At 43.5% G+C, this 27,962-nt stretch overlaps 2 protein-coding genes across 33 annotated transcripts in view; both read left to right on the forward strand.

The window, feature by feature from the left end:
• The first annotated feature begins 4,187 nt into the window (after nucleotides 1-4,187).
• LOC110945586 (gastrula zinc finger protein XlCGF57.1-like) overlaps nucleotides 4,188-27,962 on the forward strand; it is a 156,012-nt gene continuing 132,237 nt past the window's right edge. For 4 of the 32 annotated variants that reach the window (XR_007936886.1, XR_007936888.1, XR_007936887.1 and 1 more), the window contains exons 1-2: nucleotides 4,344-4,693; nucleotides 17,041-18,240. Coding sequence is in view for 19 of the 32 variants with exons in the window: in XM_051936893.1 (XP_051792853.1) it covers nucleotides 4,489-4,693; nucleotides 17,041-19,178 (2,343 nt within the window). In the remaining 13 variants the exon portion in view is untranslated. Of the gene's footprint in view, nucleotides 4,694-17,040; nucleotides 19,700-27,609; nucleotides 27,815-27,962 lie in introns of those variants that run through there. The other 28 variants (XR_007936882.1, XR_007936884.1, XR_007936885.1 and 25 more) reach the window with 23 other exon arrangements.
• Nucleotides 27,744-27,962, forward strand: part of slc2a12 (solute carrier family 2 member 12) — a 163,733-nt gene continuing 163,514 nt past the window's right edge. The window contains exon 1 of the mRNA XM_051936954.1: nucleotides 27,744-27,814. The gene's annotated coding sequence lies outside the window, so the exon portion shown is untranslated. The remainder of the gene's footprint in view (nucleotides 27,815-27,962) is intronic.

A 27,962-nucleotide genomic window follows, 5' to 3' on the forward strand; every position in this document is an offset into this window, starting at 1 on the left:
GCTGTCTTTAGATCCCTAAACACAGCAAAAACCGGGAGGACTGTTCATGTTTCCAGCCGATTTCGATGTTAAACGGATTATAAATTATATACGTCAATACTGACTAAAAGATTTGAAACATTTATGAAGATCAGACTGGCTTTGTCACTGGCCGTCAAACTCAGGATAACATCAGAAGAAGCCTACAAATAATTCATAAGTTAACAGAAAATAATACAAAAGCAGCCTCAACAAGCCTTGACGCAGAGAAGGCTTTAGACAGTCAGTTGGGATTTTCTAGTTTTAGAAAAAATTGGTCTCACAAGAATCAATCAAATGAATACGAGCGATCTATGACAGTCCCCCTGCAAGAATAAAAGTTAATGGTCACTTACAAACCGCTTTCAACTTCAAAGAGGCTCGAGGCAGGGTTGTGGGTTGAGTCCGACCCTCTTCGCCCTTTACATTGAGCCGCTGGCCCAAGCCATACGCCAGAGTGAAGATTTAAAGGGAATACAAATTCATGGGAGGGATCAAAAGACAGGACTATTTGCAGATGATGTGTTGTTATTTTTAGAAGACATAAACTCCTCTTTACCTAAACTAATGACAGGGACAGGAGAGAGGGAGGCGGCACAGGGCCTCTCCTCCGCCGGGAGTGGAGAGGCACCAGACCTCTTCTTGGCAGGGAGGGAGGGAGGCGGCATGGGGCCTCTCCTCAGGAGGGAGAAAGACAGTGTTGACCCGCTCAAGAAGTGAGGCAGCACGGGGCCCCTCCAGCACTGCAGAGGAGGTGACACGAGGCTCCTCCAGGACAGGAGAAGGGGAGTTGCGGTGTCTTCTACAGCTGTGTGTACGGCGACCAGGTTTTCTGATGGCAGGCTCTGCAGCTAACGGGGAATCAGGGACAGGTGGGCTATCAAGCTGGAGACTGTTGTGGTGAGATTGGGGGATTGGAGGGGTGACGTGGGGCACGGGAGTGTCTAAAAAATCCCGGATATAATCGGGAAGGTGGCCAATAAGCCTGGGTTTCTGGGCAGCCAATCGATGGCCCTGGACAACCAGAACATTTCTGTGGTCCCCCCACCAGTCCCAGTACAGGTCGCTAAGGGCATAGAAAAATTGCTTATTTTCCTCACAAGAAAAAAAAAAAAAAAAAAAAAAATCTCCAGGGAGGCACTTGGGGACCTCCCTGGAGATTCTGGCCGGGAACCCTTCCTTTGGGAGCCGCGTCGTCTCCGGGATGGCAGCTTAATTGCCAGCTGGGTTCCCCAAAAGTTCTGGTCTGAGCTGACATTGTATGAATCGGGGAGAACGGGAAAAAAAATCTGGGGCGCCTGCTGGGTTCTTGGGTGGGCGGTTCATTCTGTCACGATTCAGAGGTTTGAACCCAAGCAGCAGGCACAGACAGGTGGGTGAAATAATGATTTAATATCAACAAAAGTAAATAAACAGAAAAACTCCTAATAATTACGACAGAGGGAAACAAGGGGAAGAGAACACAACTAAACTGAACCAAGGGCGGACCTGAAGGCCAAGATAAACTAACAACCAAAACTAAGCTAAAATACAGGGGAAGAAGACTCACGAGAGGTCCAGAGAATTAGTCCTGAGTCTGACGGGCGACAAAACTGGCTGAGTTGAGGGAGAGACGTGGTGAGGGTAGGTAACAGTCCAACAGTGAAATAGTGTCCAGTAGACGGCGTACAGGAAACGAAGTGCAGGGTTTGGCAGAGTGCATCTTGGTCTTGGCAGATGAACATGTAGCAATGAACCGGCAAAGAGATGTGCAGGAAGGCAGGCTTATATGCAGCGGCGATTGTCAATTCCTGTCAGCTGTGCTTCTCCGCACAGCTGTTCATGATCAGGCTGATTGCGTAATCACACCGGCGCAGGCGGAGCATGACAGAACCTTTTACAAGAATTTAATTCACACTCAGGATACAAACTGAATAATAATAAAACTCAGGTGCTCCTTTATAATCATAAACCCTCAAAGGAAATGACAAACAAATACAATATTAAATGGAACAATAAGAAAATTAAGCATCTTGGAGTATTCCTGTCTGAAGACCCAGCCTCTCTGTATGAGGAAAATTATAAACCAGTTAATCAGAATATTAGGGTAGATCTTCAGAGATGGTCTACGTATCCTCTGGATTTTATGAATAGGATTAATGTGGTTAAAATGAACATCTTGCTGAGATTATTTATTTCAGTCACTCCCTATTGATGTACCCCATAAACAATTCAGTGAATGGGATCAGAAGTTATCTAGATTCATTTGGGATGGAAAAAAGGCGAGAGTTCGGTTTTCAACATTACAATTACCCAAAGATAAAGGAGGTATGGCACTGCCCAATCTGAAAATGTATTTTTATGCTGCTCAGTTGAGGCATTGTGCTGCTGGTGCGACCCTTTGTATTATGCCAAATGGAAGGAGATCGAGACATCTGCACCTGGATTTCATATCCAGACAGTTTTAGGAGAGGACTTCACACCTAGAGTCATTAAAAATAGGCTTAACCCCGTAACAATATTCACAATAGAAACTTGGTATAAAGTTGTGAAGCAATTGAAATTGAAAAAAGAAAAAAAAGTACTGAAATGGATTTCTCTTGATTTGGAATTTAAACCAGCTAAATATGATTCGACATTTAAAAACTGGATCAGCAAAGGTAGAACAGCATTTTGCACAATTACAAAAAACAATGAGATAAGGAGCTTCAAATCTTTAAAAACTAGCTTTGGGCTTACAGATCAGGATTTTTTTTCACTACCTCCAGTTCAGAGAGGACTATAATAAGAAATCAAAACAAGCGGGGGAATAAAAAATGATGATGGGTGCATATCAGCAAATAACTTCTAAGATTGTTTCAAAACTATACACAAGTATGATGTTTTTCCAGAATACCACGACTCTGTATATTAAACAAGCGTGGGACAAAGAAATGGGCATTACAGTGTCGGATGAAGAACGGTACAGAATGTGAGAGTTGGCACAGTCCTCAACAACTTCACTAAAATGGAGGGAATTCAGTTGGAAAAATTTAGTTTGCTTCTTCATTACTCCCTGCATAAAGAGTAGAAAGCTACTGCAGGAACAACTGTGCTGGTGACAATGTGCAAAGACGAACGCTGATCATACATCTTCTGGAACTGTCCTCACATTGCTGCATTCTGGACTTCCATTCATTTTACTCTGGCAAAGGTATTGAAATATTCAGTCCCCTTCACACCAGCAACACTGTACCTGGGTAATATTTCTGATGTAGTAGACATTAAGGCTCAATATTTAATGAAAATATTGTTAACTGTGGGCTGCACAGTGGGCTAGTGGTTAGCATTTTTGCCTTGCAGCAAGAAGATCCCCGGTTCAAATCCCGGCCTGGGATCTTTCTGCATGGAGTTTGCATGTTCTCCCTGTGCATGCGTGGGTTTTCTCCGGGTACTCCGGCTTCCTCCCACAGTCCAAAAACATGCTGAGGTTAATTGGTTACTCTAAATTGTCCGTAGGTGTGAATGTGAGTGTGATTGTGTGTCTGTATATGTAGCCCTGTGACAGACTGGTGACCTGTCCAGGGTGTTCCCTGCCTTCACCAGAGTCAGCTGGGATAGACTCCAGCACCCCCCATGACCCTAGTGAGGATAAAGCGGTGTATAGAGGATGGATTGCTAACTGCAGCAAGGACTGACTTGCTGTTTTGTTCTTAGGTTTTTTTTTGTATGTAGATAACTGTTAATATTTTTAATTTCGTACAACTTTGGATATTGTGAGATTGTATTTTGTTGTTCAAAAAACAATAAAACATTTGTTAAAAAAAGAAAAGGAGATTGTAAGGGTTTGTGTGTACCAATTACACCTTATCTGGAGCGAATCATATCAAACACTGGGGAGATAAATACAAACTCACTAGCTGCTAACATTTACATGCATTTAATTGTGTACCCTCGTAGTGGTGCATAGTATTAGCACATCAAATGACTGTGAACATAATTTACATCAATTCTTGTATTCCGGTGTTGCTGACTGTGCTATTTGGTTTGGTAAATTAAGTGCCCCCCCAAGAGAAAACTTCACCAGCCACCACTGACTGAGTGTGGTGAACTAGAAACTGTGAGAAATGTTCTTCTGAAGTGTAAGCTCGACTCATGCCAACAGAAGAAACATTAGAGACTAGGAGCAGCTGGACGAACTGTTTTTAATCTTTGCTTTCTACTTAACATGGAGGAGTGGACAAATATGAAGAAACTTCTGAACTTTCTCATGACCACAGGACTGCATAAGAAAATATGGAGGATTCTAAGGACTATGAGTAACATCCAGTAGGTGGCAGCAATACGCCAGTGATGCGTCTAGTCCGCCCAATTCAATGAGGAAGAAGAAAGTAAGTCAGTGTTTCTGCCGGAACTTCACAGTGTGACACCCGGCGGATGTAAACAAAGAAGCATGAGCAGAGTTAGCTTCACTGCTGTGTGGACTGAGCTATAAAACGGCTGTATTATAGTATGAATGAGAAATATCAGAGCGAGAAAGTAACGATGTGTTCAGTTGAGTATCTGAGAGAGTTGATCAGCGACAGACTAGCTGCTGCTGCTGGAGAAATATTCACAGAGTTTGAAAAAACCATCGTCCAGTACCAGGAGGAGATCGATCGTCAGCGCAGACTGCTGGATGTCATCTGGAAACCACACATCCCCTTACAGCCCATAGGTGTGTATGAAGAATTCCACTTATAGCATGTGTAGTAGTTGTGTACTCTCTCTTGCATTGTGTAGATAATCAGACTGGGAGCATCCTCCCTACTGGCATCAAATCCGCCGCTTATTTGCAGGAGCTGGTAAAACACACTGATATTACTCTCACAGTCGTGCACGTGGTAACCTCCAGATAATGCTAAAAACACAAAACAAGTTATTCAGCACGGAGGTTAAACTTAATTAGCATTTTGCTAGCGGAGCTTAAACTGGTCATCTTACCACGGCAACCGGACACAGCAGACTGAGAACGCAGTGTGGGGGAAGTGAACACACCATAGATATGAAGCAATGTGGGGGAAGTGAACACACCATAGATATGAAGAGTAGATCTGCCAGCACGCTGTAGCAGCCGACTAAGCCATAGACATAATAAAGAGTAGACGCCGCTCAGGCTGCTGTGCAGCGAGAAATACGGCCGCCATCTTGGTCCGGTCAGCCGCTCCACTCAGCGCTGTTTGACAGCACATTTAATCCATCTTAACTCTGAATATTGAACTGATTTTCATGCGATTTTTATTTTTATTTTTTGCTGCAAACGTCATACATGTACCTATAATACAGGACAAATGGTTTGACGTATTTTAATATTCATAGCTGGATTAACAGTAATAGAATATTCTGATATTAAGCTCGACTATAGACAGGTATTTTGCAAACACTGTAAACACACACACACTAATATATGTTAGAGAAGGAAATAATGGCAGTAAAGTCAATTATTTTAATAATTTGAAGAGACAATATATGATTACGCTATATACACATATATAAACAAAACACTGCCTAATGAACACATATATTTAAATATAAAACAATAGATAGAAGTTATATATCAGAGAAAATGAATATATATAAATCATAGATGGAGTATCAACATAATACACATATGTATATAATAGATATGTTATATGTCAGAGAAAATCATACTACATATAATTCAATTCAATTCAATTTTATTTATATAGCGTCAATTACAGTCAACTCGTCTCAAGACGCTTTACAGAACCCATATGCCTGACCCCCAGAGCAAGCCCAAAGGCGACAGTGGCAAGGAAAAACACCCTTTTAACAGGGAAGAAACCTCGAGCAGAACCCGGCTCTATATAGGGGGGACCCATCTGCCTGCTGGCCGGGCGGGTTGAGAAGGACAGAAGAGGGCAAGGGGGAGGGATGGGAGAAGAGGGAGGGGTGGGAAAGCAAGGAAAACACAACACACATTTGGATACATGCATGACAGGATATGTGACACAGACAAAGTATAAGCTAACATTGAAAACTGACTCATAATTTACTCTTATGATGTACGGCTCTGACATTAAACATACTCCATATATAGCTAGCAGTAAAATTCAAACAGTATGTAAGTTAGCATAACAGTATAGTGAAGGCGATGCAGAGTTGACTGGCGGAAAAAGGGAGTTGGAAGCAGAGGGCTGGAGGAAGGTCAGCAACAGCATCCCACAGTGGACATGATGGAGACTGGACCAGCTGGTGGAACATCAACCGCTGATCTGAAGCATCCAGCTCTGGGACCAGGGACACTCAGAGAAATAGCACAGGGGGAAACAGAGTGAATGTACTGCAATAACGGTATACATATTAAATGTAAAGGTAGATAGAGAAGGGCTCAGTGCGTCAAGAAAAGTCCCCCAGCAGCCTATAGGCCTATAGCAGCATGACTAGGGGCAGAACGAAGGGACGTCCAAGAAGGAGTCAGCTGTGCAAATGAAGACACAAGCCGAACCCCTGTGGGTCACCCAGTCAGCCCCAACTATAAGATTTGTCAAAAAGGAACGTTTTAAGCCTGGTCTTAAAAATAGAGAGGGTGTCTGCCTCCCGAACCCAAACTGGGAGCAGGTTCCACAGGAGAGGAGCTGATAACTGAAGGCTCTGCCTCCCATTCTACTTTTACAAATTCTAGGAACAACAAGTAAGCCTGCAGCTTGAGAGCGAAGAGTTCTACTAGGATAATAAGGTACTATCAGATCTTTAAGATATGATGGAGATTGGTTATTAAGAGCTTTATATGTCAGAAGAAGGATTTTAAATTCTATTCTGGATTTAACAGGAAGCCAGTGAAGAGAGGCAAGTATAGGGGAAATATGATCTCTTTTGCTAACTCCTGTCAGTACTCTGGCAGCAGCGTTTTGGATCAACTGTAGATGTTTGAGAGAGATATTTGGACAACCCGATAATAAGGAATATATATATATAAATCATGTATGGAGTATCAATGTAATCAATGTATCAGAAAACATTATATATATATATATATATATATATATATATATAATCATTTTCTGATATATCACTTTTTAATACATATGTATGAATTAGGGCTGGACCCAAATATCCGAATATTCGTTCGCTACGGCACTATCTGGATATTAATTTTGGTATCCGAATATTCACTCCCCCCCCCCCCCCCCCCCCCCCCCGGACATCACCGGGTGGAGTTACTGTCTTCCCTCCGCTTTCGGCTCACATCGGCTCATCTCGTCCTGTGATCACATAAACATATACACATGTCTATAACATATACACATATGTCTATGTGATCACCCACTCCTCCTCCCAGACGAAAATATTCGGAGCTCGTCTCTTCCCTGCGCATTCGGTCCATTTCGGCTCATCCCGCCGTGTTCTTCGGCTCATTTCGGCTCCTCCATTCGTGTTTGCAAACACCACCCGAATGGCCGGGTTGCTGCCGACTCTGAAGCCACGCTTCACTTCGTTGCATAAACAAAAGACAAGATGCTGAAGACCGGTGTTTGGGAATTGGGAAACCAGACGAACGGATCCGAATATTCTTGCAATGGTGCCACCTCATAGGTTTTAGATCAAGCACTTTTAAAGCTTGTTTATAAAGGGAGACCGCACCTGACAGAGCTGACAGGAAATACCTGTGGTGAAGCAGGACAAAAAGGCAAATATTAAACAGCAAATTCATTCCGCTTTGGATGAGAAAAGCATTTTACCTCCTGTTGTGGCAGTGACTGCCGAGGCCGGGGCTGGGGCACCCGATGCTGAGGTGCGTAAGATGGAGTTGAAGCTGGCTATGCGTCGTTTGGAGATCGATTTTGAACTGCGTAAATTAGAAATGGAAGCAGCAACGAGACGCGAGGCAACGCAGGTGGTCAGTCAGTCGAGCAGCAGTCCGTCTCTTTATATAATATTTACAGTGCCTTGTGAAAGTATTCGGCCCCCTTGAACTTTTCAACCTTTCGCCACATTTCAGGCTTCAAACATAAAGATATAAAATTTTAATTTTTTGTCAAGAATCAACAACAATTGGAACACAATCGTGAAGTGGAACGAAATTTATTGGATATTTTATACTTTTTTAACAAATAAAAAACTGAAAAGTGGGGTGTGCAATATTATTCGGCCCCCAGTTCAAAATCGATCTCCAAACGACGCATAGCCAGCTTCAACTCCATCTTACGCACCTCAGCATCGGGTGCCCCAGCCCCGGCCTCGGCAGTCACTGCCACAACAGGAGGTAAAATGCTTTTCTCATCCAAAGTGGAATGAATTCGCCATTTGATATTTGCCTTTTTGTCCTGCTTCACCACAGGTATTTCCAGTCAGCTCTGTCAGGTGCGGTCTCCCTTTATAAACAAGCTTTAAAAGTGCTTGATCTAAAACCTATGAGGTGGCACTATTGCAAAATTCTACAAAAATATAATCTAAGTTTTGAAAATTTCTTAAATTATTCTTTTTTAAAATTAGTTTTTAAATGTGTTAATGGTCTTGCCCCAGATATCGTTAGAGGCATGATCCAAAGAAATCAGAGTTGTGGTATAACAACAAGAGGAGTAACAAACGGAGACTGTAGAATTCCTCAATGTAAAAATGCTTTTGGACAAAGTGCATTCACAGTGACAGGGCCACAGATCTGGAACACTTTACCTACTGAACTGAAACATCTGACAGATCTGAAAGAGTTTAACCATAAAATTTAACAGTGGCTCAAATCAAACCAAACCTGTGAGCACTGATGAACATTTCTTTGTTTTAATGTATATATTTCTATTAATACTGTATGCGTAATTCTTTGTAACTTTTGTAGACTATTTTCTATAGTTTGTATGTGTGAGGGACCAGGTCTGCAAATTAGCTGTTAGCTATTGACCTATGAACATGACATCGGTTAATGTAACAATGTTTGTTGTTCTGTCCCTATCAAATAAACAAACAAATACACAAACAAACGCCCAGCAATAGACAACAGATTACTTTTAGTACAATCATTAAGCTTCTCCACCATGGGATTCACCACAAAATCCTCTACACTACACTCCATCCTTGACCAAACACGCAAACAGTACAGTACGGGAAAACACACTGTGAAATAAAGTGCCACTGTGCATCCAGCGCAACGCAATGGGTTCAAACACCCAATGTCCCCTCTGCTCTTCACCTACGTAACACAAGCTCACCTGTGTAACTACTCCTAACTCTTCACGTGGTTCGACGGCGGGTTGATTAAACATGTTACCGTGGAAATCCACGCTCTGCCCCCGAGAACATTGCTTGTGCAATGAACGCCAGCCGCTCCCCACGGCACTACCAAAACAATAAACAGGTGAAGCCGAAAGCGGCGACACCTCTCTGCCTAACAAGGGACACGGATGCAAATCCACCCAGCACCCACTGCACTAGATACAAAACTCTAAGCACCTGTATTTCCCGAACAAAATTACCAAACCGCTCCACTTGCACACCACACACCTGAGAACGCTTGCTACTCAAGCGCTCCCCAAAAGTAGGTCACTAGATCAACACGTCTAGGAGATGTCATCTACCCAAACCATGCGAAAAAAACGCTCCCGGCAATGGAAGAGCCCCCATGTTACGGGACGAGCTCTGAGCTCATGTTATCGGACGAGCCCCCACGTTACGACCCCGGTTCCAAAGGCCATAAACGATGCAGTGAAACAACCAGGGAGAACGTTTTAAAGCCCAAAATCAGAGCGTTTATTTATAAGTAAAAACAAGCAGATGGCAACGACAGCCCAGCCACATGGGCTGCGCCCCCAACAACCACAGTGTTAGTGTAAAGAGAGAGGGAGTCCCGAGATAGCCCCAGCGCCAGACAGCCCAGCTTTCTCCCAGGAGTCAGCTCCAGTGCGCGCCCCAACACGCGTGCCAAAGCGAACTGCAGCTCAACAGCGGAAGCCAGCTTTTATCCCCAAGAACCGGAAGTCAAACAGGACCCCAAGCCGTCCTCGGTCGCCTCCTGCTGTCAGCTCCTTAAAGACGGAGCACATATTAGTACCACCACACTGGCAGCAGGATGGGGCCGTCACACTACAGTTATCTTCTGGTCAGTATAACAGACCTTTAGCCATTCCAGGTTTGTCTTCTCCCTCCGCTGGTTGAGATCCTTGGTGAAGGCAGCCTTGAATCGCACGATATAGGCAAGATCATCATCTGAGATTTTCATAGCTTGCTGGAGGTGGCACAGGGCAGGTAAAACCACAGAGCAGGACTCATACTTCTCCCCACCAAGGAGCTCAATGACATACCTACACACACACACACACACACACACACACACACACACACACACACACACACAGACACAGCAATACAAAATTAATAAATTAATGGCCAGTTCATTTCACTCAGATTACACAATTTCTAAGTTCTGAATAATCATAACCTATTAAACAAACTATTGAATAGCTATATTTAAGGGCTTGTGTTTCTCAAATACAAAGTGACTTTTAAAAGAACTTATGCAATTCATGAACACTATCATAGGCTACATACTTGCATGGCTGTAGCAGTGTTTCCAGCTTTGCCAACTTCTCATATTCAGCATCAGTTGGGAGAGCCAGATTGGGCTTCTGCTTGGCCAGAGTGGTGTGCAGTGGGTCTCTGTTGCACCTCACGCACTTGATCATCTCGAGGGTCGAGTTCCAACGTGTGGGGACGTCTTGCACGAGTGACTCCTGGTTGAGATAAAACGAGGCTTGCTGGGCATTCAGCTCATCTGAGTTGGCTGGGCTGTGCTTGAAATGCCCAACCACTTTACGGAGCTTCCCCAAGACACCGTCAAAACCACCATCCCGAAGTGACATTACAATGGCTCTCTGTATAAGATGCGCAACACAGGGCAGATGCTCGAATGGAAGAATTCTCCCTGCAGCAATCATGTTGGGAGCGCTGTCTGTTCCAATAGTTGCGATTTTGTTTTTATATTCCACTGATTTGCGACGTTGAGAAATTGCTTGGCGCACGCGTCTGCAAAGTGGCGCTCCTCCGTTTTGATCAGACCGAACAGGACAAAGTAGATCAGAATAAGTTCGCTAGTAATAGGCTATAGGCTTATCAGGCAACAACAATAAGAAATCAATGAGTAACCTATCATTTTGGCAATCTAATGCAATCCCTAATAATAACGTTAGCTAAAAAAGCTGTGGCTGTGTTAGGCTACATTAGCTAAATTAGCCTGTATCACATACCTATAGCAAATGAGTGAAGTTCCCAGCTGGCATCAATCAGGTGTACAGTAACGCCGAGGTAGTTTTCATTAGCGAGAGATGTCCAATGGTCCCCAGTTAGTGCTACATAAGTTGCCCCGGCCAACTTCTCTTCTTTCACGGCTTTCTCTGCGGCGTGTTGGTCCTGGATTCTCCTTGTGATAGTTCACCTGCTAGGCAGTTTGTAGGATGGGTTGCCTGCGGCTGCCTGGAGAAGAAGCTGAAGCCCCTCGTCTTCAACCACGCTGATAGGCCGACAGTTGATGGCAATCCAACGAGCTAGGAGGTTAGTTAACTTTGCTGATAAAGCCTCGCTGATGGGCTTTTCTCGGTTGGTGCTCTCGAACGATGTAGTTTGATGAACACGACTCCCCGGGGATCCTGCCAGACCTGTCCGGGTGTCTTCCATGTTAGCTCCGGTGTGTTTTGCATTTAGATGGTACCTGAGACTCAAGGTACTCCTGCAATAAGACAACTCCACTTTGCACAAGGTGCAAACAATCTTGGTCTTATCGAGGTCTCCATTCGGAAGTTTTTTGAAAGTAAATTTGCCCTGGAGCAGGCCCGGTTTCACTGCAGCAGCATCCATGTCAGCCGGCGTTATTAATTCACACGTGACTTTCGACCAGTGCAGGACAGATTCGGCTTGTTCACGCCCCCCACAGCCAGGCTGGGCCAGGCATACATCCACACTAAAATATATCAAAGTGAATTTCATAGCTTGCATGTGTAGACACAGCTCCCAGACCCAACTTTGAAAAGCATAGATTAACGGCGCGATTTTTTTTCCTCACGCGATAAGAGTCTCGCGGTAACGCAGCACGTTACCGCCGTTAACGGCCCAGCTATAGTTTATTGTCAACGTCAAAACATGTGCTATTGATAGAGAATATTTGATCTGAAAAAAAAAACACTGAAAAAGGCTTCCTACAAATGTAATCTGCAATTTTAGTTATCTTATTCTTTAGGTCCAGAGGCTGTCTTGTAAAGTGTCTTTGAGTGTCCTAACAAGCGCTATATAAAGCTGATGTTTTATTATTATTATTATTATTACTACTAGTAGTAGCTGTAATACACCAACTACTGCTGCTGATACTGTCTCTGCTACTACAACTTGTAATACTAGTACACATGCTGACACTACTTCTATGACTCGAACGGCAATTTATACTCCTACTGCTTGTACTTTTACTATTACTGCTACTGCGTGTACTTTTGGTATTACTATTACTGCTGCATTTACTTTTAGTATTACTATTACTGCTTGTACAGCTATACTACAGCTACTATTAATCGTCTGGTATTTGGTTATCCAGCTGTTAGCTTGTGTTCGTGTTTTGCTAGTGGCTAACTACACTGCTCAAAAAAATTAAAGGAACACTTTAATCTAAGTACTGCATCAAGTTAGTCAAACATGTGGGATACTGATCTGGTCAAGTAAGTAACAGAGGAGGTTTTTAGTCAGTTTCAGCTGCTTTGGTGTTCATGAAATTAACAAAAGATGCACTAGAGGGGTAACAATGAGACAACCCCCAAAACAGGAATGAGTTTACAGGTGAAGGCCACTGACATTTTTTTCTTTCCAAATGTTTTCTGACTGTTTTTCACTAGTTTTGCATTTGGCTAGGGTCAGAGTTACTTCTGGACCCTACAGAGGTTCCAAAGGCAGTCCAACCCCTCCAGGATGGCACATCAATGTGTGCCATTGCCAGAAGGTTTGCTGCATCTCCCAGCACATTCTCAACAGGGCTGTGCTCGCTGATTGGCACCGTGGAGCTCGGCTGACATTTGCCATAGAACACAGGAATCTGCAGGTCCACCACTGGCACCCTGTGCTTTTCACAGATGAGAGCAGGTTCACCCTGAGCGCATGTGACAGGCATGAAAGGGTCTGAAGAAGCTGTGGAGAACGTTATGCTGCCTGTAACATTGTTCAGCACGACTGGTTTGGTGGTGGGTCAGTGATGGTGTGGGGAGGCATATCCATGGAGGGACACACAGACCTCTACAGGCTGGACAATGGCATTCTCACTGCCTTTAGGTATCAGGATGAAATCCTTTGACCCATTGTCAGACCCTACATTGGTGCAGTGGTCCTGGATTCCTTCTGGTCCACGACAATGCCCAGTCTTATGTGGTAAGAGAACTCATGCAGTTCCTGGAGGATGAAGGAACTGATACCATTAGCTGGCCCCCACGCTCACCTGACCTGAATCCAATAGAACACCTTTGGAACATTATGTTTTGTTCCATCTGACACCATCAGGTTGATCCTCAGGCTGTCCAGGAGCTCAGAGATGCCCTGGTCCAGTTCTGGGAGGAGATACCCCAGGACACCATCCATCGTCTCATTCAGAGCTTGTCCCGACATCGTCAGTCATGCATACAAGCACATGGAGGCCATACAAACTACTGAATACCATTTTGAGTTGCTGCCAAGGAATTTCAGAAAGATGGACCAGCCTGCCACATCAGTTTTTCACTTTGACTTTGGGGTGTCTTGAATTTAGCCCTCCTGGGGGGTTGATCATTTTCATTTCCATCAAACAATGTGGCATCTTTTCATTCCTAACACATTATCCAGTCCATATCAATATACATATCCAGTTTGTTTTTCCCTGCATTGAAATATGATGTGTTTTCAAAGTGTTCCTTTATTAATTTTTTTGAGCAGTGTAGTTAGCTCTCATAGACTCTCAACAAGATTTAATTGTGAAAAAAGAGCCAAAAAATATTCTTACCTGTGGAAAGTTATTCCAAGTTTCTTTGTCGTGATTGTTCGACGTAGTGTGCAATTAAATGCAGCACAATGAGCCGGCATTATTCTTGTTTTAGTTTTTGTGCCGTACACATCAGTGGAAAACACTGAAACTTTGCCCCCACTAGCTTAGTGTCTCCGTAGGCACGCCGCTGGGAGGGGCGTGGCCTATCTACTCTTCATATCTATGGAACACACCCCAAGTCTGCAGGGGCCCGGACGTTGTGCGTCCACGCCGTATCCGGTGGTCACCGTGGGAACTAGAGACATATATAAAGAGTAGACGCCGCATCAACCGCTACTGCCTATTGGGGCTGACAAGCGGTGGGGCCGCCATCTTGGTCCGGTCAGCCGCTCCACTCAGCGCTGTTTGACAGCGCATTTAATCCATCTTAACTCTGAATATTAAACAGATTTTCACGCGTTTTTTATTTTTATTTTTTTGCTGCAAACGTCATACATGTAGCTATGATACAGGACAAATGGTTCGGCGCATTTTAATATTCATAACGGGAATAATAGATCTTAATAATAAGAGGTAATAGAATATTCTGATGTTAAGCTCGACTGTAGACAGGTATTTTGCAAACACTGTAAACACACACACACTAATATATGTTAGAGAAGCAGATAATGGCAGTAAAGTCAGTATTTTGTTTATGTATATATAGCGTAATCATATATTGTCTCTTCAAATTATTAAAATAATTGACTTTGCTGCCATTATCTGCTTCTCTAACATATATTAGTGTGTGTGTGTTTACAGTGTTTGCAAAATACCTGTCTACAGTCGAGCTTAATATCAGAATATTCTAGTACCTATTATTATGATTGCCGCTATGAATATTAAAATATGGCAAACCATTTGTCCTGTATCACAGGTACATGTATGACGTTTGCAGCACAAAAAAATAAAAGTAAAAGAACTCGTGAAAATCTGTTTAATATTCAGAGTTAAGATGGATTAAATGCGCTGTCAAACAGCGCTGAGTGGAGCGGCTGACCGGACCAAGATGGCGGCCATATTTCTTGCTGCGCAGCACCCTGAGCGGCGTCTACTCTTTATTATGTCTATGGTGGGAACCACATCTGTAATATGAGATGACAAGTGGAATCATTAACTCCACTTCACATGTAGAACATCATGAAGTGTTCAGGTGAATAGTTAACGGTGAACTGAGACACATTGTGAGGAAGAGAGGATGGGATCATAATATGGTGTCCAGGGCTGCACGATGTTGGAAATATGTGTGATATGGGTGTCAAGAACTGCGATATCAATATATATATTGGATATTAGTGCCTTTGTCCGATGTGACAGCCACTTGTTTCTCTTCTTGCAACCCCCAGTTCGTCAACACACCCCACAGGGCAGCTGCTATATTTTCAATGGTGTGGGAGTCCGGAAAGTAGGAGACTTCTAAGCAGCGTGTTTTCAGATCAAAGTCGTTTGTGAGAAAGTGAACAGTAAAACTGATGTAGGGCTCAGTAGTACGACTGGACCATAAATCTGTGCTGCTTGCAAAGAAATCCACATTATTCAGCTCCCCTTTTACAGACCCCAAGCATACCTCATACATCTGTGGAATGGCCACTTGGTAAATAGTTCTGTGATGGCACTTGGTATCTGCGGTCGAATTCTTTCAGCGTATCCAAAAAACCTTCTTTGCACACGATATTAATGGAGAGTGTGCATTTCACGATATAACGTGTAATGGCCGCATTTAAACCTTGGTGGCGCTTGGAAGTTTTTTCATATGATGTAACAGAAGAAAAACTTTCACCAATTGTTGTCTGTGTGCTTGCCCTTCGTTTGTCTGCCTTCGTGGGAGTAGCTCGTGGTGTTTAAGATTGTAAGAAAACGGCATACAGTTCCTTGTGGTTGTGTTCGAGGTGGCTGTGCAGATTTGTCGTGTTTCCTCGCGACGAAGCCTCAAGTTTTCGACATGACTTGCAAAGTTCTTGCGTCTGTGACTCGTCCTGTCTCCTAAAACTGTAGTACTCCCAAATTTTGGAGGTGTGCTGTTCTTTAGTCACAAGTTGTTGGTTACAGTCGTCTTTCTTGTGTCCTGCCATGTTGTGTTGTGGCGCTGGTAGCAAAAGTGCTATTCGGGGTAGGGGGAGGGGGGTTTAAGGTCACGCTCAATTGGTCACATGTAAACGTCTATGCAGGCAAAAAGCATGATTTATACATCTAAATAATCATAAAATTATCGTGCAACGTTGCGATAAGGATATCGCACTTACCATTATTGCAAAAACTATATTTTTTTGATATATCGTGCAGCTCTAATGGTGTTTGTTACTTGATGTTTTGTGGAGTTTTAAAATCGTGATCGTTGTGTTGATTGACCCTGGAAGCAAGAACCAAAGTTTCCTGTTCAGAGGTGCTGGAAGTGTTTATCTGAACTACTCCACACTGACAGCAACTGCATTGTGTTGTCAAACAGTTTAACAATAACACTCTGACAGAGGACTCAGTCATTCCATCGTTTCAGTCCAGAGACATAATTCCATGTATAGAGATCATTCATGATCTAAAGAAAGCGCACGTACAGAGTTGGAGAGTATAGAAGTAATGTGTTCAACTGCATTCCACTATTAACATGTTGGGTTGAGTCGAATCAACAGTACAGTAACCAGAAGTAAAATAAGAATAACATTAAAATCCAAATGTCCTGACAGGTTTGAAGACTGAAGAGGACAGCAGCTTTATTCAGACAAATTTTACTGGATCCCCATCAAACCTGTCTGTTTGGTGTGTAGAAAAGTACCCAGTGGTGTTTACCATTAGAATCTTTGTGATCCTGTATCCACTGTGGAACAACGTGTTCATAGAAATGTTCAGTCATTTGGAGATGCTTGTATCATTCCTGCTGCTGTTTCATGGCTCCTAGATTTCTCTTATAAACCGTCATATTCTTTTTGCATCAAACATTCGACTCTTGAGCTGATCTTGTTGGAGACAGCCAGTCCTGGACAAAGTGACAGATGTGTGTTCTCTCATCATCACAGTAGTAACCATTATCTTTTGTCTCTTTGTCCCTCCAGAGCTCCCACAGTCTTATGTCTGTGAGAATGAGAAGACTGTTGTTGACCATCAGCCCCATGACCAGGAGAGAAACTCCATGGTGGACCATGAGGACCCAGAGCCTCTACGGATTAAAGATCAGCAGGAGGAACTCTGCACCAGTCTGGACCAATCAAACCCAGAGTTTTCTCAAATTAAAATGGAACAGGAAGAATTGTGCACCAGTCTGGACCAATCAAACCCAGAGTTTTCTCAAATTAAAATGGAACAGGAAGAATTGTGCACCAGTCTGGACCAATCAAACCCAGGGTTACCACAAATTAAAATGGAACAGGATGAACTCTGCTCCAGCCAGGAGGAAGAGTTAATTGCATTGAAACAGGAGACTGATACCTTTGAGGTGACTCCTGCTGATGAGGAAAGTGACCACAGTGAACCAAAACCAAACAGTGATCAGCTCCTGTTTCACATCTCTTGTGTAGCTGAGAGCCCAGATCAGGAAGGATGCAAGGATGTAGACTCAGGATCAGGTAGATGTATGGAGCAGGAACCAAGACATCAGAGTAACAGCAGTCACAGTAATGATGTAGACAATGCTCCAACGTCACTGAGACAGTGTGATAATGACAAGGCAAGAAAATCTGCAACATGCGAGGTCTGTGGAAAATCTTTCAGGGATAAATCAAGTTTAATCAAACATCACAGAACCCACACAGGTGAGAAGCCGTATTCTTGTGAAACCTGTGGGAAAGGCTTCAGTCAACGAGCCCATTTGACTGCCCACATGAGACATCACACAGGTGAGAAGCCATATTCTTGTGGAACCTGTGGAAAAAGCTTCAGTCAGCGGCGCTCTTTGACTGCCCACATGAGACTTCACACAGGTGAGAAGCCATATTCTTGTGGAACCTGCGGAAAAAGCTTCATTCAACAGCGCTCTTTGACTGACCACATGAGACTTCACACAGGTGAGAAGCCATATTCTTGTGGAACCTGTGGAAAAAGCTTCAGTCAACGGGCCCATTTGACTGCCCACATGAGATGTCACACAGGTGAGAAGCCGTATTCTTGTGGAACCTGTGGAAAAAGCTTCAGTCAACGGGCCCATTTGACTGCCCACATGAGATGTCACACAGGTGAGAAGCCGTATTCTTGTGGAACCTGTGGAAAAAGCTTCAGTCAACGGACCTATTTGACTGCCCACATGAGATGTCACACAGGTGAGAAGCCGTATTCTTGTGGAACCTGTGGAAAAAGCTTCAGTCAACGGACCTATTTGACTGACCACATGAGACATCACACAGGTGAGAAGCCATATTCTTGTGGAACCTGTGGAAAAAGCTTTAGTCAACGGGCCCATTTGACTAAACACATGAGACTTCACACAGGTGAGAAGCCATATTCTTGTGGAACCTGTGGAAAAAGCTTCAGTCAACGGACCATTTTGACTGCCCACATGAGATGTCACACAGGTGAAAAGCCATATTCTTGTGGAACCTGTGGAAAAAGCTTCAGTCATCGAACCTCTTTGACTGCCCACATGAGATGTCACACAGGTGAAAAGCCGTATTCTTGTGGAACCTGTGGAAAAAGCTTCAGTCAACAGACCGTTTTGACTGCCCACATGAGATGTCACACAGGTGAAAAGCCGTATTCTTGTGGAACCTGTGGAAAAAGCTTCAGTCAACGGACCATTTTGACTGACCACATGAGACTTCACACAGGTAAGAAGCCATATTCTTGTGGAACCTGTGGAAAAAGCTTCAGTCAACGGACCTCTTTGACTGCTCACATGAGATGTCACACAGGTGAGAAGCCATATACTTGTGGAACCTGTGGAAAAAGCTTCAGTCAACGGACCATTTTGACTGACCACATGAGACAGCACACAGGTGAGAAGCCATATTCTTGTGGAACCTGTGGAAAAAGCTTCAGTCATCGGACCTCTTTGACTGCTCACATGAGATGTCACACAGGTGAGAAGCCGTATTCTTGTGGAACCTGTGGAAAAAGCTTCAGTCTTCGGACCATTTTGACTGCCCACATGAGATGTCACACAGGTGAGAAGCCGTATTCTTGTGGAACCTGTGGAAAAAGCTTCAACCGTAGTTCTCGATTAAAAGCCCACATGAGAATCCACACAGCTGAGAAGTCGTGATCCTGAAACATCTGTTGGAAACATAATGTCAGAACTAAGCTTGAAACAACATGGAATTGGTAGAGGTTAGAAGTAGATGTTTTAGATTTAAAGCACCTTTAGACTGTGCTTCAACAACAATTGTGAGGAAGTATGTAAGTAATCCTTGATGATCAGACCAGATGGAGTCTGGACTGTGTTGGTGGTGGAGCAGGCAGATGAACCAAACTGAATGTCTGGATGGATATGGTATTGGTACAGACTGCTACATTTCTGCTATCATGACATCCTTCATCAGCAGAGCAGTGACTGGAGATAATGTGAAGCTGTTTGGAACATTTTCACATCCTGCTGAGAGAACATGGCTGTTCAGGTGTGAACGTACTGCTGGAATCCACTCAGCTTGAGCTCTGCCGTCTTTCAAGTAAAAGGAGGCAATGAGATACAGAGACATTGTGACAGTAGGACACAACAGAGTGTGTCACTGCAGCAGAGGATATCTGGACGTGAAATAAAGTTGTAATAAAACATCTACAGCTCCATGACTGCTTCAAATGTTTTGAATGTTTTAAAATAGATGAATGTTTACAAGTTGTTTCATAATGAATGTAACATTGAAGATCCCCAGCAATAATATCTCTGAGTCAGATATCAAAGACATAACCAATTTAATTCATTTCTATTTTATTTATATAGCGCCAATTACAGTGAAATTGTCTCAAGATGCTTTACAGAACCTATAAGAACCCCCAGAGCAGCCCAAAGGCAACAGTTGCAAGAAAAACACCCTTTTAACAAGGAAAAAAACCTTGAGCAGAACCCGGCTCTTTATGTGGGGGAACCATCTGTTGCTGGTCGGGCGGGTTGAGAGGGACAGAAGAGGGGTAGAGAAGGGAGGGGAACAGGGAACATAAAACACACAATTTGATACATGCATGATAAGACAGACGATACAAAGTAGAAGCTAACATTGAAAATGATTCATAGTTTACTGTTCTGGTGTACAGCTCTGGTAATAAATGTAATATGTTGATGTCAGGGTCGAGACTGCGATTTGGTAGAGTTGGAGTTTCTACCAGTAGAGATTGCGATTGAAGTCTCTACCAGTAGAGTTTGCAATTGTAATCTCTAACAGTAGAAACTCCAATCCTACCAGTAGAGATGGAACTTTAAATCTGATCCCTGCCCTGACCTCTGACCCTAACCTTAACTAACCCTGACCTTTAAATCTGACCCCTGCCCTGACCCCTGACCCTAACCTTAAAAGTCTAACCTTAGCCCTGACAAATCTCGACTGGTAGGATTGGAGTTTCTACTGGTAGATACTCCAATCGCAATCTCTACTGGTAGAAACTCCAACTCTACCAAATCTCAGTCTCTACCCTGACATATATATATATATATATATATATATATATATATATATATATATATATATAGCTGGTAGGAAACTAGGGATGGTAATTTCGACTAATTTCCGAACCGACTAGTCGGTAATTTTATTGGCGACTAGTCGGTTCGGAAAACTTGCAATTTAATCCTTTAAGTGCCAAAGTCGCAATATTGCAACAAGCAACATTGCTGAACATAACAAGCTATAGCTTCAAATATACTGCCTCGTGTGCCTCATGTACTGTACACCAGGAGATGGCGGACATCTGGAACTTCAATCTGAGCATCAGTTGTGGGCGTGTTTTCATTCAAAGTTTTGGAGTGTAGAGTGTGAAAACCGAGGAGATGAGACTCGCCATCGGAGCGTATCAGAGCGCAAGACGGCACATTTTAGAGTGAGAAAACTCACCATACCGAGAGGTCTGCTCAACGCTGACAAAGTACTTTGTCGAGTAATGGCTTACTCATATTCTGAAGTGAAATATTCACCCTCTGATGAAGATGCTCAGTCGTCCACTGAGACAGAAAGTGCCGCTGCGTCTGTGCGTAAGGCAGCGGGTCGGTGCGCCATGACAGTCCACGAGCAGCACATACTGGAGCCGATGCTTTGCTTCGGGGTGGCAGGAAGGGATGTGGTGGGTGTAGCTGGAGTGGTCAAAACACCGCTAATGATGAGGGGGATAGCGGGGGTTGAAAAAAGAGACAAGCATATGCTACTGGCAGGATCAACCAGGTAGCCCAGACGGGACGAGCGTGCGGCGCACGGCCGATCGTAGAGCTGCATGGCGGCGCCCGGTCTGGACCGGTGGGAGGGAAGCGTGGCTGTGCCGGGGAGGGGGGGGGGGCACACTAGCGTTTAACCGACGAGTAAAATACTAAACGTTTAATAAATGAGTAGGCGGTTAAACAATTAAACGACTAGTCGCGCACATCCCTGTAGGAAACTCAAAAATATGTAGAAGAGCATATCCAGTAAAGTGAGGGTGATGCAGAGTAGACTGGTGGAAATGAGCAGCTGGAAGCAGTGGGCTGGAGGAAAGTCAGCAGCAGCATCCCACAGTGGACATGATGGAGACTAGACCAGTTGGTGGGACAGCAACCACAGATCTGAAGCATCCAGCTCTGGGACCAGGGACACTCAGAGAAAGGACACAGGGACAAACAAAAAGCAAACACAGTAAATCAAAGCAAACTCAGTAAATCAAAGCAAACTCAGTAAGGCAAAGCAAACCCACGAAGGCAAAGCAAACTCCGTAAGGCAAAGCAAACCCACAAAGGCAAAGCAAACTCAGTAAGGCAAAGCAAACCCAGTAAGGCAAAGCAAACCCAGTAAGGGAAAGCAAAGTCAGTAAGGCAAAGCAAACCCATGAAGGCAAAGCAAACCCACAAAGGCAAAACAAACCCACGAAGGCAAAGTTGCAGCGTTTCCTGTGTCTGATCCAGCGCAGCTAGCACAGCTCCAGACAAACACCAGCCACGCCGGTCAGTGTATCCGTCCAGAAGGAGAGCGCAGGGAACAGCCCGCAGCCAAAGTAACAGCCTAAAACCTCAAGCTGTTATATGCATGCAACATAACCACAGTACGCCACAGCAAGCAAAAGGGACCTACCAGTAACGGGCCACGAGCGGCTCATGGGTCGGACTGGACTCACATAAAATGCAGCCTGCGTGCGGCTCTCTTCTGATGCACCACGGTGACTCTATGACAATAAATGGCTACTATCACCACAACACACCAAAACAGCCTTAAACAAGGGGCAAACCATGCAGCAACTGCTACCGTACCTGTCGGCAAAATGTAAACAGGAAGTGAGGCCAACGGGGAGTGGGGGTGTGCCCCTGGCGTCAAAGCAAGAGAACGGTGAGTAACCATTGCCCAGCTTTATCGTGTGTCCTCTAACATGATAGCGTAATGCAAGTCACAGGAGCAAAACACCAGCCAACCCAAAGCCAGGATGCAGCGTTCATTCATCCTGCTACACTGGGGCACCTTCTTTTCATCATCTACCTCCTTCCCCTTCTCCTCTTCTTTAAATAGAACATTCATTTTCATTCTTACGTAGATGACACCCAGCTCTACTTATCCAATAAATCCAACTCTACACTCCCTCCTCCCTCCCTCACCAACTGCTTGTCTGACATAAAATCCTGCTTCACTTCAAACCTCCTAAAACTAAACAGTGACAAAACAGAGATTCTTCTCATTGGAACAAAATCTTAGGGTGTCAAGAAAGGCGCTTACAAATAAAATGTATTATTTTTATAAATCCGAGGATCCTCCGTGCGACTAATTTCAGTCCAACTGCAGTAACAACTTCAGCAAACCCCTTTTAGTCTGCTGTTGACTACTACTGATGGCTGAGTTGGAGTTAGTTTTGACACCTGCGGATGAAGGTGAGGAGTAGAAGGGGATCCAGTCATCTCAATGACCATTTATTGCATTTACAACATCAGAAAGATCAGACCATTCCTGACCCAACAGGCCACACAACTTCTGGTTCAGGCTCTTGTGATGTCACGCATTGACTACTGCAACTCTCTTCTGGCAGGTCTCCCTGCATGTAAAGTCAAACCTCTATAGATGATCCAGAATGCAGCAGCACGTCTGGTCTTCAACCAGCCCAAAAGAGCTCATGTCACTCCCCTGTTCATCTCCCTTCACTGGCTTCCAGTTGCAGCCAGAATCAAATTCAAAACTCTCCTCCTGGCTTACAAAACATTTACAAGAACGGCCCCAGCCTACCTGGATTCCCTGATCCAGGTCTACTCCCCTTCACGCCCACTTCGCTCTGCATGTGAGAGACGCCTGGTGCTTCCAGCCCAGCACGACTCCATATCTCTAGCCAGACTCTTCTCCTCTGTTGTTCCCAAATGGTGGAACAAACTACCAAACTCTGTGCATTCTGCTGAGTCCCTTTCTACTTTTAAAAGACAATTGCAGACTCAATTGTTCAGAGAACACCTAGGCACTTAATCTGACTCCACCTTAGGGGTAGAATAAGTCAGGTGGTCCAAAACCCAGCACTTATTTAGTGCTGACAAAGTAAAAAAACAAAAAGGGGGGTGGGGTGGTGGTGGTTGGCAATTCTTCTGCAACTTGATGGCAACACCTTTGACCAATCGCACTTGAAGCACTTTTTGCACTTACTACAGGTTTTTCCTGATGTCTGAATTCTTGCTTGTGTTGTACGTCGCTTTGGACAAAAGCGTCTGCTAAATGAAATTGTAGAATTGTAGAAGGGGATCCAGTCATCTCAATGACCATTTATTGCATTTATTGTTGATTGCTTGGATCATCGTTTTGCGGTTGGATAAAACAGGAGGCTTGAGGCAAGATGAGATGCAGACCAACCTGGCGTTTATTCACCAACATTCACACTAAAAGAACACAAAGCAAAGGCAGTTAACTGGTGTATTGTGGTGCTCCTTTCCTCTCTCCCACTCAACTGCCAGCCTTTGATAGGCATCCCCCTAATCAGCCCCTCAGGCCTACCAACATAAGGGTTAACCCAAAAATCAAACACAAGAAATTCACAAAAATGTATCTTTAATTTGAACTGTAATGAACATTAAAACTAAGCATCTTTTTCCCAAAACCAAAAATTGAAATCCTCATCAAGAAACGTCCATCCATCCATCCATCCATCCATCCATCCATCCATCCATCCATCCATCCATCCATCAATCCACCGTTTTATCCTCACTAGGGTCATGGGGGGTGCTGGAGTCTATCCCAGCTGACTCGGGTGAAGGCAGGGGACACCCTGGACAGGTCACCAGTCTGTCACAGGGCTACATATACAGACACACAATCACACTCACATTCACACCTACGGACAATTTAGAGTAACCAATTAACCTCAGCATGTTTTTGGACTGTGGGAGGAAGCCGGAGTACCCGGAGAAAACCCACGCATGCACAGGGAGAACATGCAAACTCCATGCAGACAGATCCCAGGCCCAGGCCGGGATTTGAACCGGGGATCTTCTTGCTGCAAGGCAAGTGTTTGACATGTGTTCAGCCAATGTGAGCAACTATAATAAAAATAAAACAACAACCGTATGTGACCACCACACCAGAGTAAACCTGTAGTTTTTGTGTGTGTGTGTTTGTTTTTTGTTTTTTCTTTCTGTGCATGTGTGCGTGTGTAAAAAAAAAAAAAAGAGAGAGCAACAGCCCGTCGGACGGCTCCGACTGACAAAACAGGACAAAAACATGAAACAAGGAAAATATATATATAGATAAGGGCGGAAGACAAAGGTAACCTTCAGGTGTGCTCTCCAGTTTGGGGATTTGAAGCCATTTTGTTTCCATTCAATCAATATGGGACGCGCAGCGCGAGGTGCACATTCACGAAAACTAGCTATTTGTGGATTTTTTTTACTGATTTCAAGACATGTTTTGGACAAAATATTTTACTGGCTTGTTTTGTCTGGATGTCCAAGGTTGGATTATGGCCGTTTTTTGTGGAATATTTTCATCTGTGACAAGTTTTCAGCCTTCAAAGGTGAGTTGTGCTGTTTACGTTATTTGTTGGACAAATGTGTTTATATTACCCGCTGTGGTAATCACATCTGAAAGTGGTTTATACCGGCGGATTCATGAGAATCTAAGCTTTCCATGGGTGTATAATGTTTCTATCATCGAGTTTGCAGCTTCGGTCAATTTAGCAAAATACGTTTGCACATACGGGCCGCTGAAGTTTAACGGGGTTCATGCATCTCCATGCATGAAAATGGTCAAAGTCAAAATAACCACATCTGCCTCAAATCACATCAAACTTTTCTATCTGTCATTCACCCATACATCATAACATGAAAGTACATACATGGGACTAACCTGGCACAAAAACCATGATGAAGTCGGTTTCCATCCCGCTCTCCGGACTTTATTTTCCCAGTTTCCTTCTTTCACTATTACTGGGAAATCTAAACATGTGGAATCCCTTCTCCGATCGATTTGTGCACCTAAAGGCACAACAGCCCGTCATTTTTCAGGTATTTAGGGAGCGAAAAAAGACCTAGAATTACTCTCTGCGGTGTAAAAAACGTTAACAGGAAAACCCAGCGTTCATGAATAGGAAACAAAATGGCGCCATAGATCACGTATTTACTCTGGTAATATAGGGACTCTACTGTACGCCAAAACCACCAGACACATGAACAGTTTCTTTGTACAGGCTGTTGCTCTGATGAACATTTGAAACCAGTCACAGTCTGAATCATGAACATAAACATCCACAACCTCAACAAACAGTCCTATAAACAATAAAATTATAACTAAACACATTCTGTATACACCGTGTAAATAAAAATTATCTATATCTGTACATCATGTACATAAGCTCCAGAAATGCACCATTCCCACTGATCACTTTAAACTAAGTTATTTTATGTTATGTTAATTTTTCTATTACGTAATGTTAAAGTTATGTTAGTGTTTTTTATATTTTTTGTTACATCATTTATGTTTATTATCTAATTTTCTATTTGTCTAGTGCAAGAGGGTACTGTAAAATACTGGAGTCAGATTCCTTGTATGTGCTCACAGACTTGGCAAATAAAAGTGATTCTGATTCTGAATTCATGAATAACACCATCAAGGCCCATACTGAAGAAGAATGGGGTTCTCATACACAGATTTACTCAGGCAGCTCCAACAACGCTGATAATGATGAAGTCACTGTTGGTTTATTCTTTAGAGTTCCAGATCAGAAAAGGCTTTAGAGTTCCAGATGACAGCATTCACTGCAGAGATATCAGGGATCATTTTGGCCCTTTGATGGGTGATGGACAACAAACTGGTCAGAATTAAGTAGCGATTCATCAGCCGTGTTGACATCAATAAAGAAGCAAACTCCAAATCCAGACACAATTTTCTATTAGAAATATTTCAAGCACTGTTTCAAATCCACAGAGCAGGGTGTGAGGTGGTTTTATTTGGGTTCCAGCACATGTGGTGTGGAGGGCAATGAGGAAGCAGATAGCTTGGCACAAAGAGCAACCAAGGAGGAAAGAATAGAATTTGATTTAGCACACAGAGAGTCAGATTATGACTCTGTCATTAACAAACTAGTCAAAGAAATATGGCAGAGGGTTCAGGAAACAAAAGAAGAGGGGGACTGATTTTGCTATTCAAGGTAAAATGGGAAAAGTAAGAAGGCACTTCAGTGGTGCAAGAAGAGACTCAATTGTTCTAACCTGGCTAAGACTCAGACACTGCAGTCTGAAAAGTGGACTGGCTTTGATTGGGAAGCACAGAGATAGGAACTGTGAGTGTGGTGAACTAGAAACTGTGAGAAATGTTCTTCTGAAGTGTAAGCTCGACTCATGCCAACAGAAGAAACATTAGAGACTAGGAGCAGCTGGACGAACTGTTTTTAATCTTTGCTTTCTACTTAACATGGAGGAGTGATCAATGTGTCCCTATTGTCCCTATTGTGGTGTTTGTCCATTACCATCGCTGGTATTTTGTCAATTTCCAGTATTTTGTCCATTTCTAGTATCTGTCCATTTCTGCTATTAGTCCATTACCATTGCTGGTATTTGTCCAATTGTTTATTGTTTTTTGTGTATTATATTGTAATTGTCATTGTAACATAACCTTGTTATGATGAGTCACAGCTCATAGTGTTTCCGTAGATGAGCTTGGGGGTAGGATTTAATAAGTTTTCTTCCTCCTACTCCCTTTTCAGGCATTCTATGCATATGTTACTATACTGGAATGTTTGTTTTTTGCATTGTTATTGAAATCGCCTGAAATGAATGAATTTAAAAAAAAGGAGTGGACAAATATGAAGAAACTTCTGAACTTTCTCATGACCACAGGACTGCATAAGAAAATATGGAGGATTCTAAGGACTATGAGTAACATCCAGTAGGTGGCAGCAATATGCCAGTGATGCGTCTAGTCCGCCCAATTCAATGAGGAAGAAGAAAGTAAGTCAGTGTTTCTGCCGGAACTTCACAGTGTGACACCCGGCGGATGTAAACAAAGAAGCATGAGCAGAGTTAGCTTCACTGCTGTGTGGACTGAGCTATAAAACGGCTGTATTATAGTATGAATGAGAAATATCAGAGCGAGAAAGTAACGATGTGTTCAGTTGAGTATCTGAGAGAGTTGATCAGCGACAGACTAGCTGCTGCTGCTGGAGAAATATTCACAGAGTTTGAAAAAACCATCGTCCAGTACCAGGAGGAGATCGATCGTCAGCGCAGACTGCTGGATGTCATCTGGAAACCACACATCCCCTTACAGCCCATAGGTGTGTATGAAGAATTCCACTTATAGCATGTGTAGTAGTTGTGTCCTCTCTCTTGCATTGTGTAGATAATCAAACTGGGAGCATCCTCCCTACTGGCATCAAATCCGCCGCTTATTTGCAGGAGCTGGTAAAACACACTGATATTACT

Source organism: Acanthochromis polyacanthus, chromosome 16, assembly GCF_021347895.1.
Source record: "Acanthochromis polyacanthus isolate Apoly-LR-REF ecotype Palm Island chromosome 16, KAUST_Apoly_ChrSc, whole genome shotgun sequence".
Classification (NCBI taxonomy): Eukaryota; Metazoa; Chordata; class Actinopteri; family Pomacentridae; genus Acanthochromis; species Acanthochromis polyacanthus.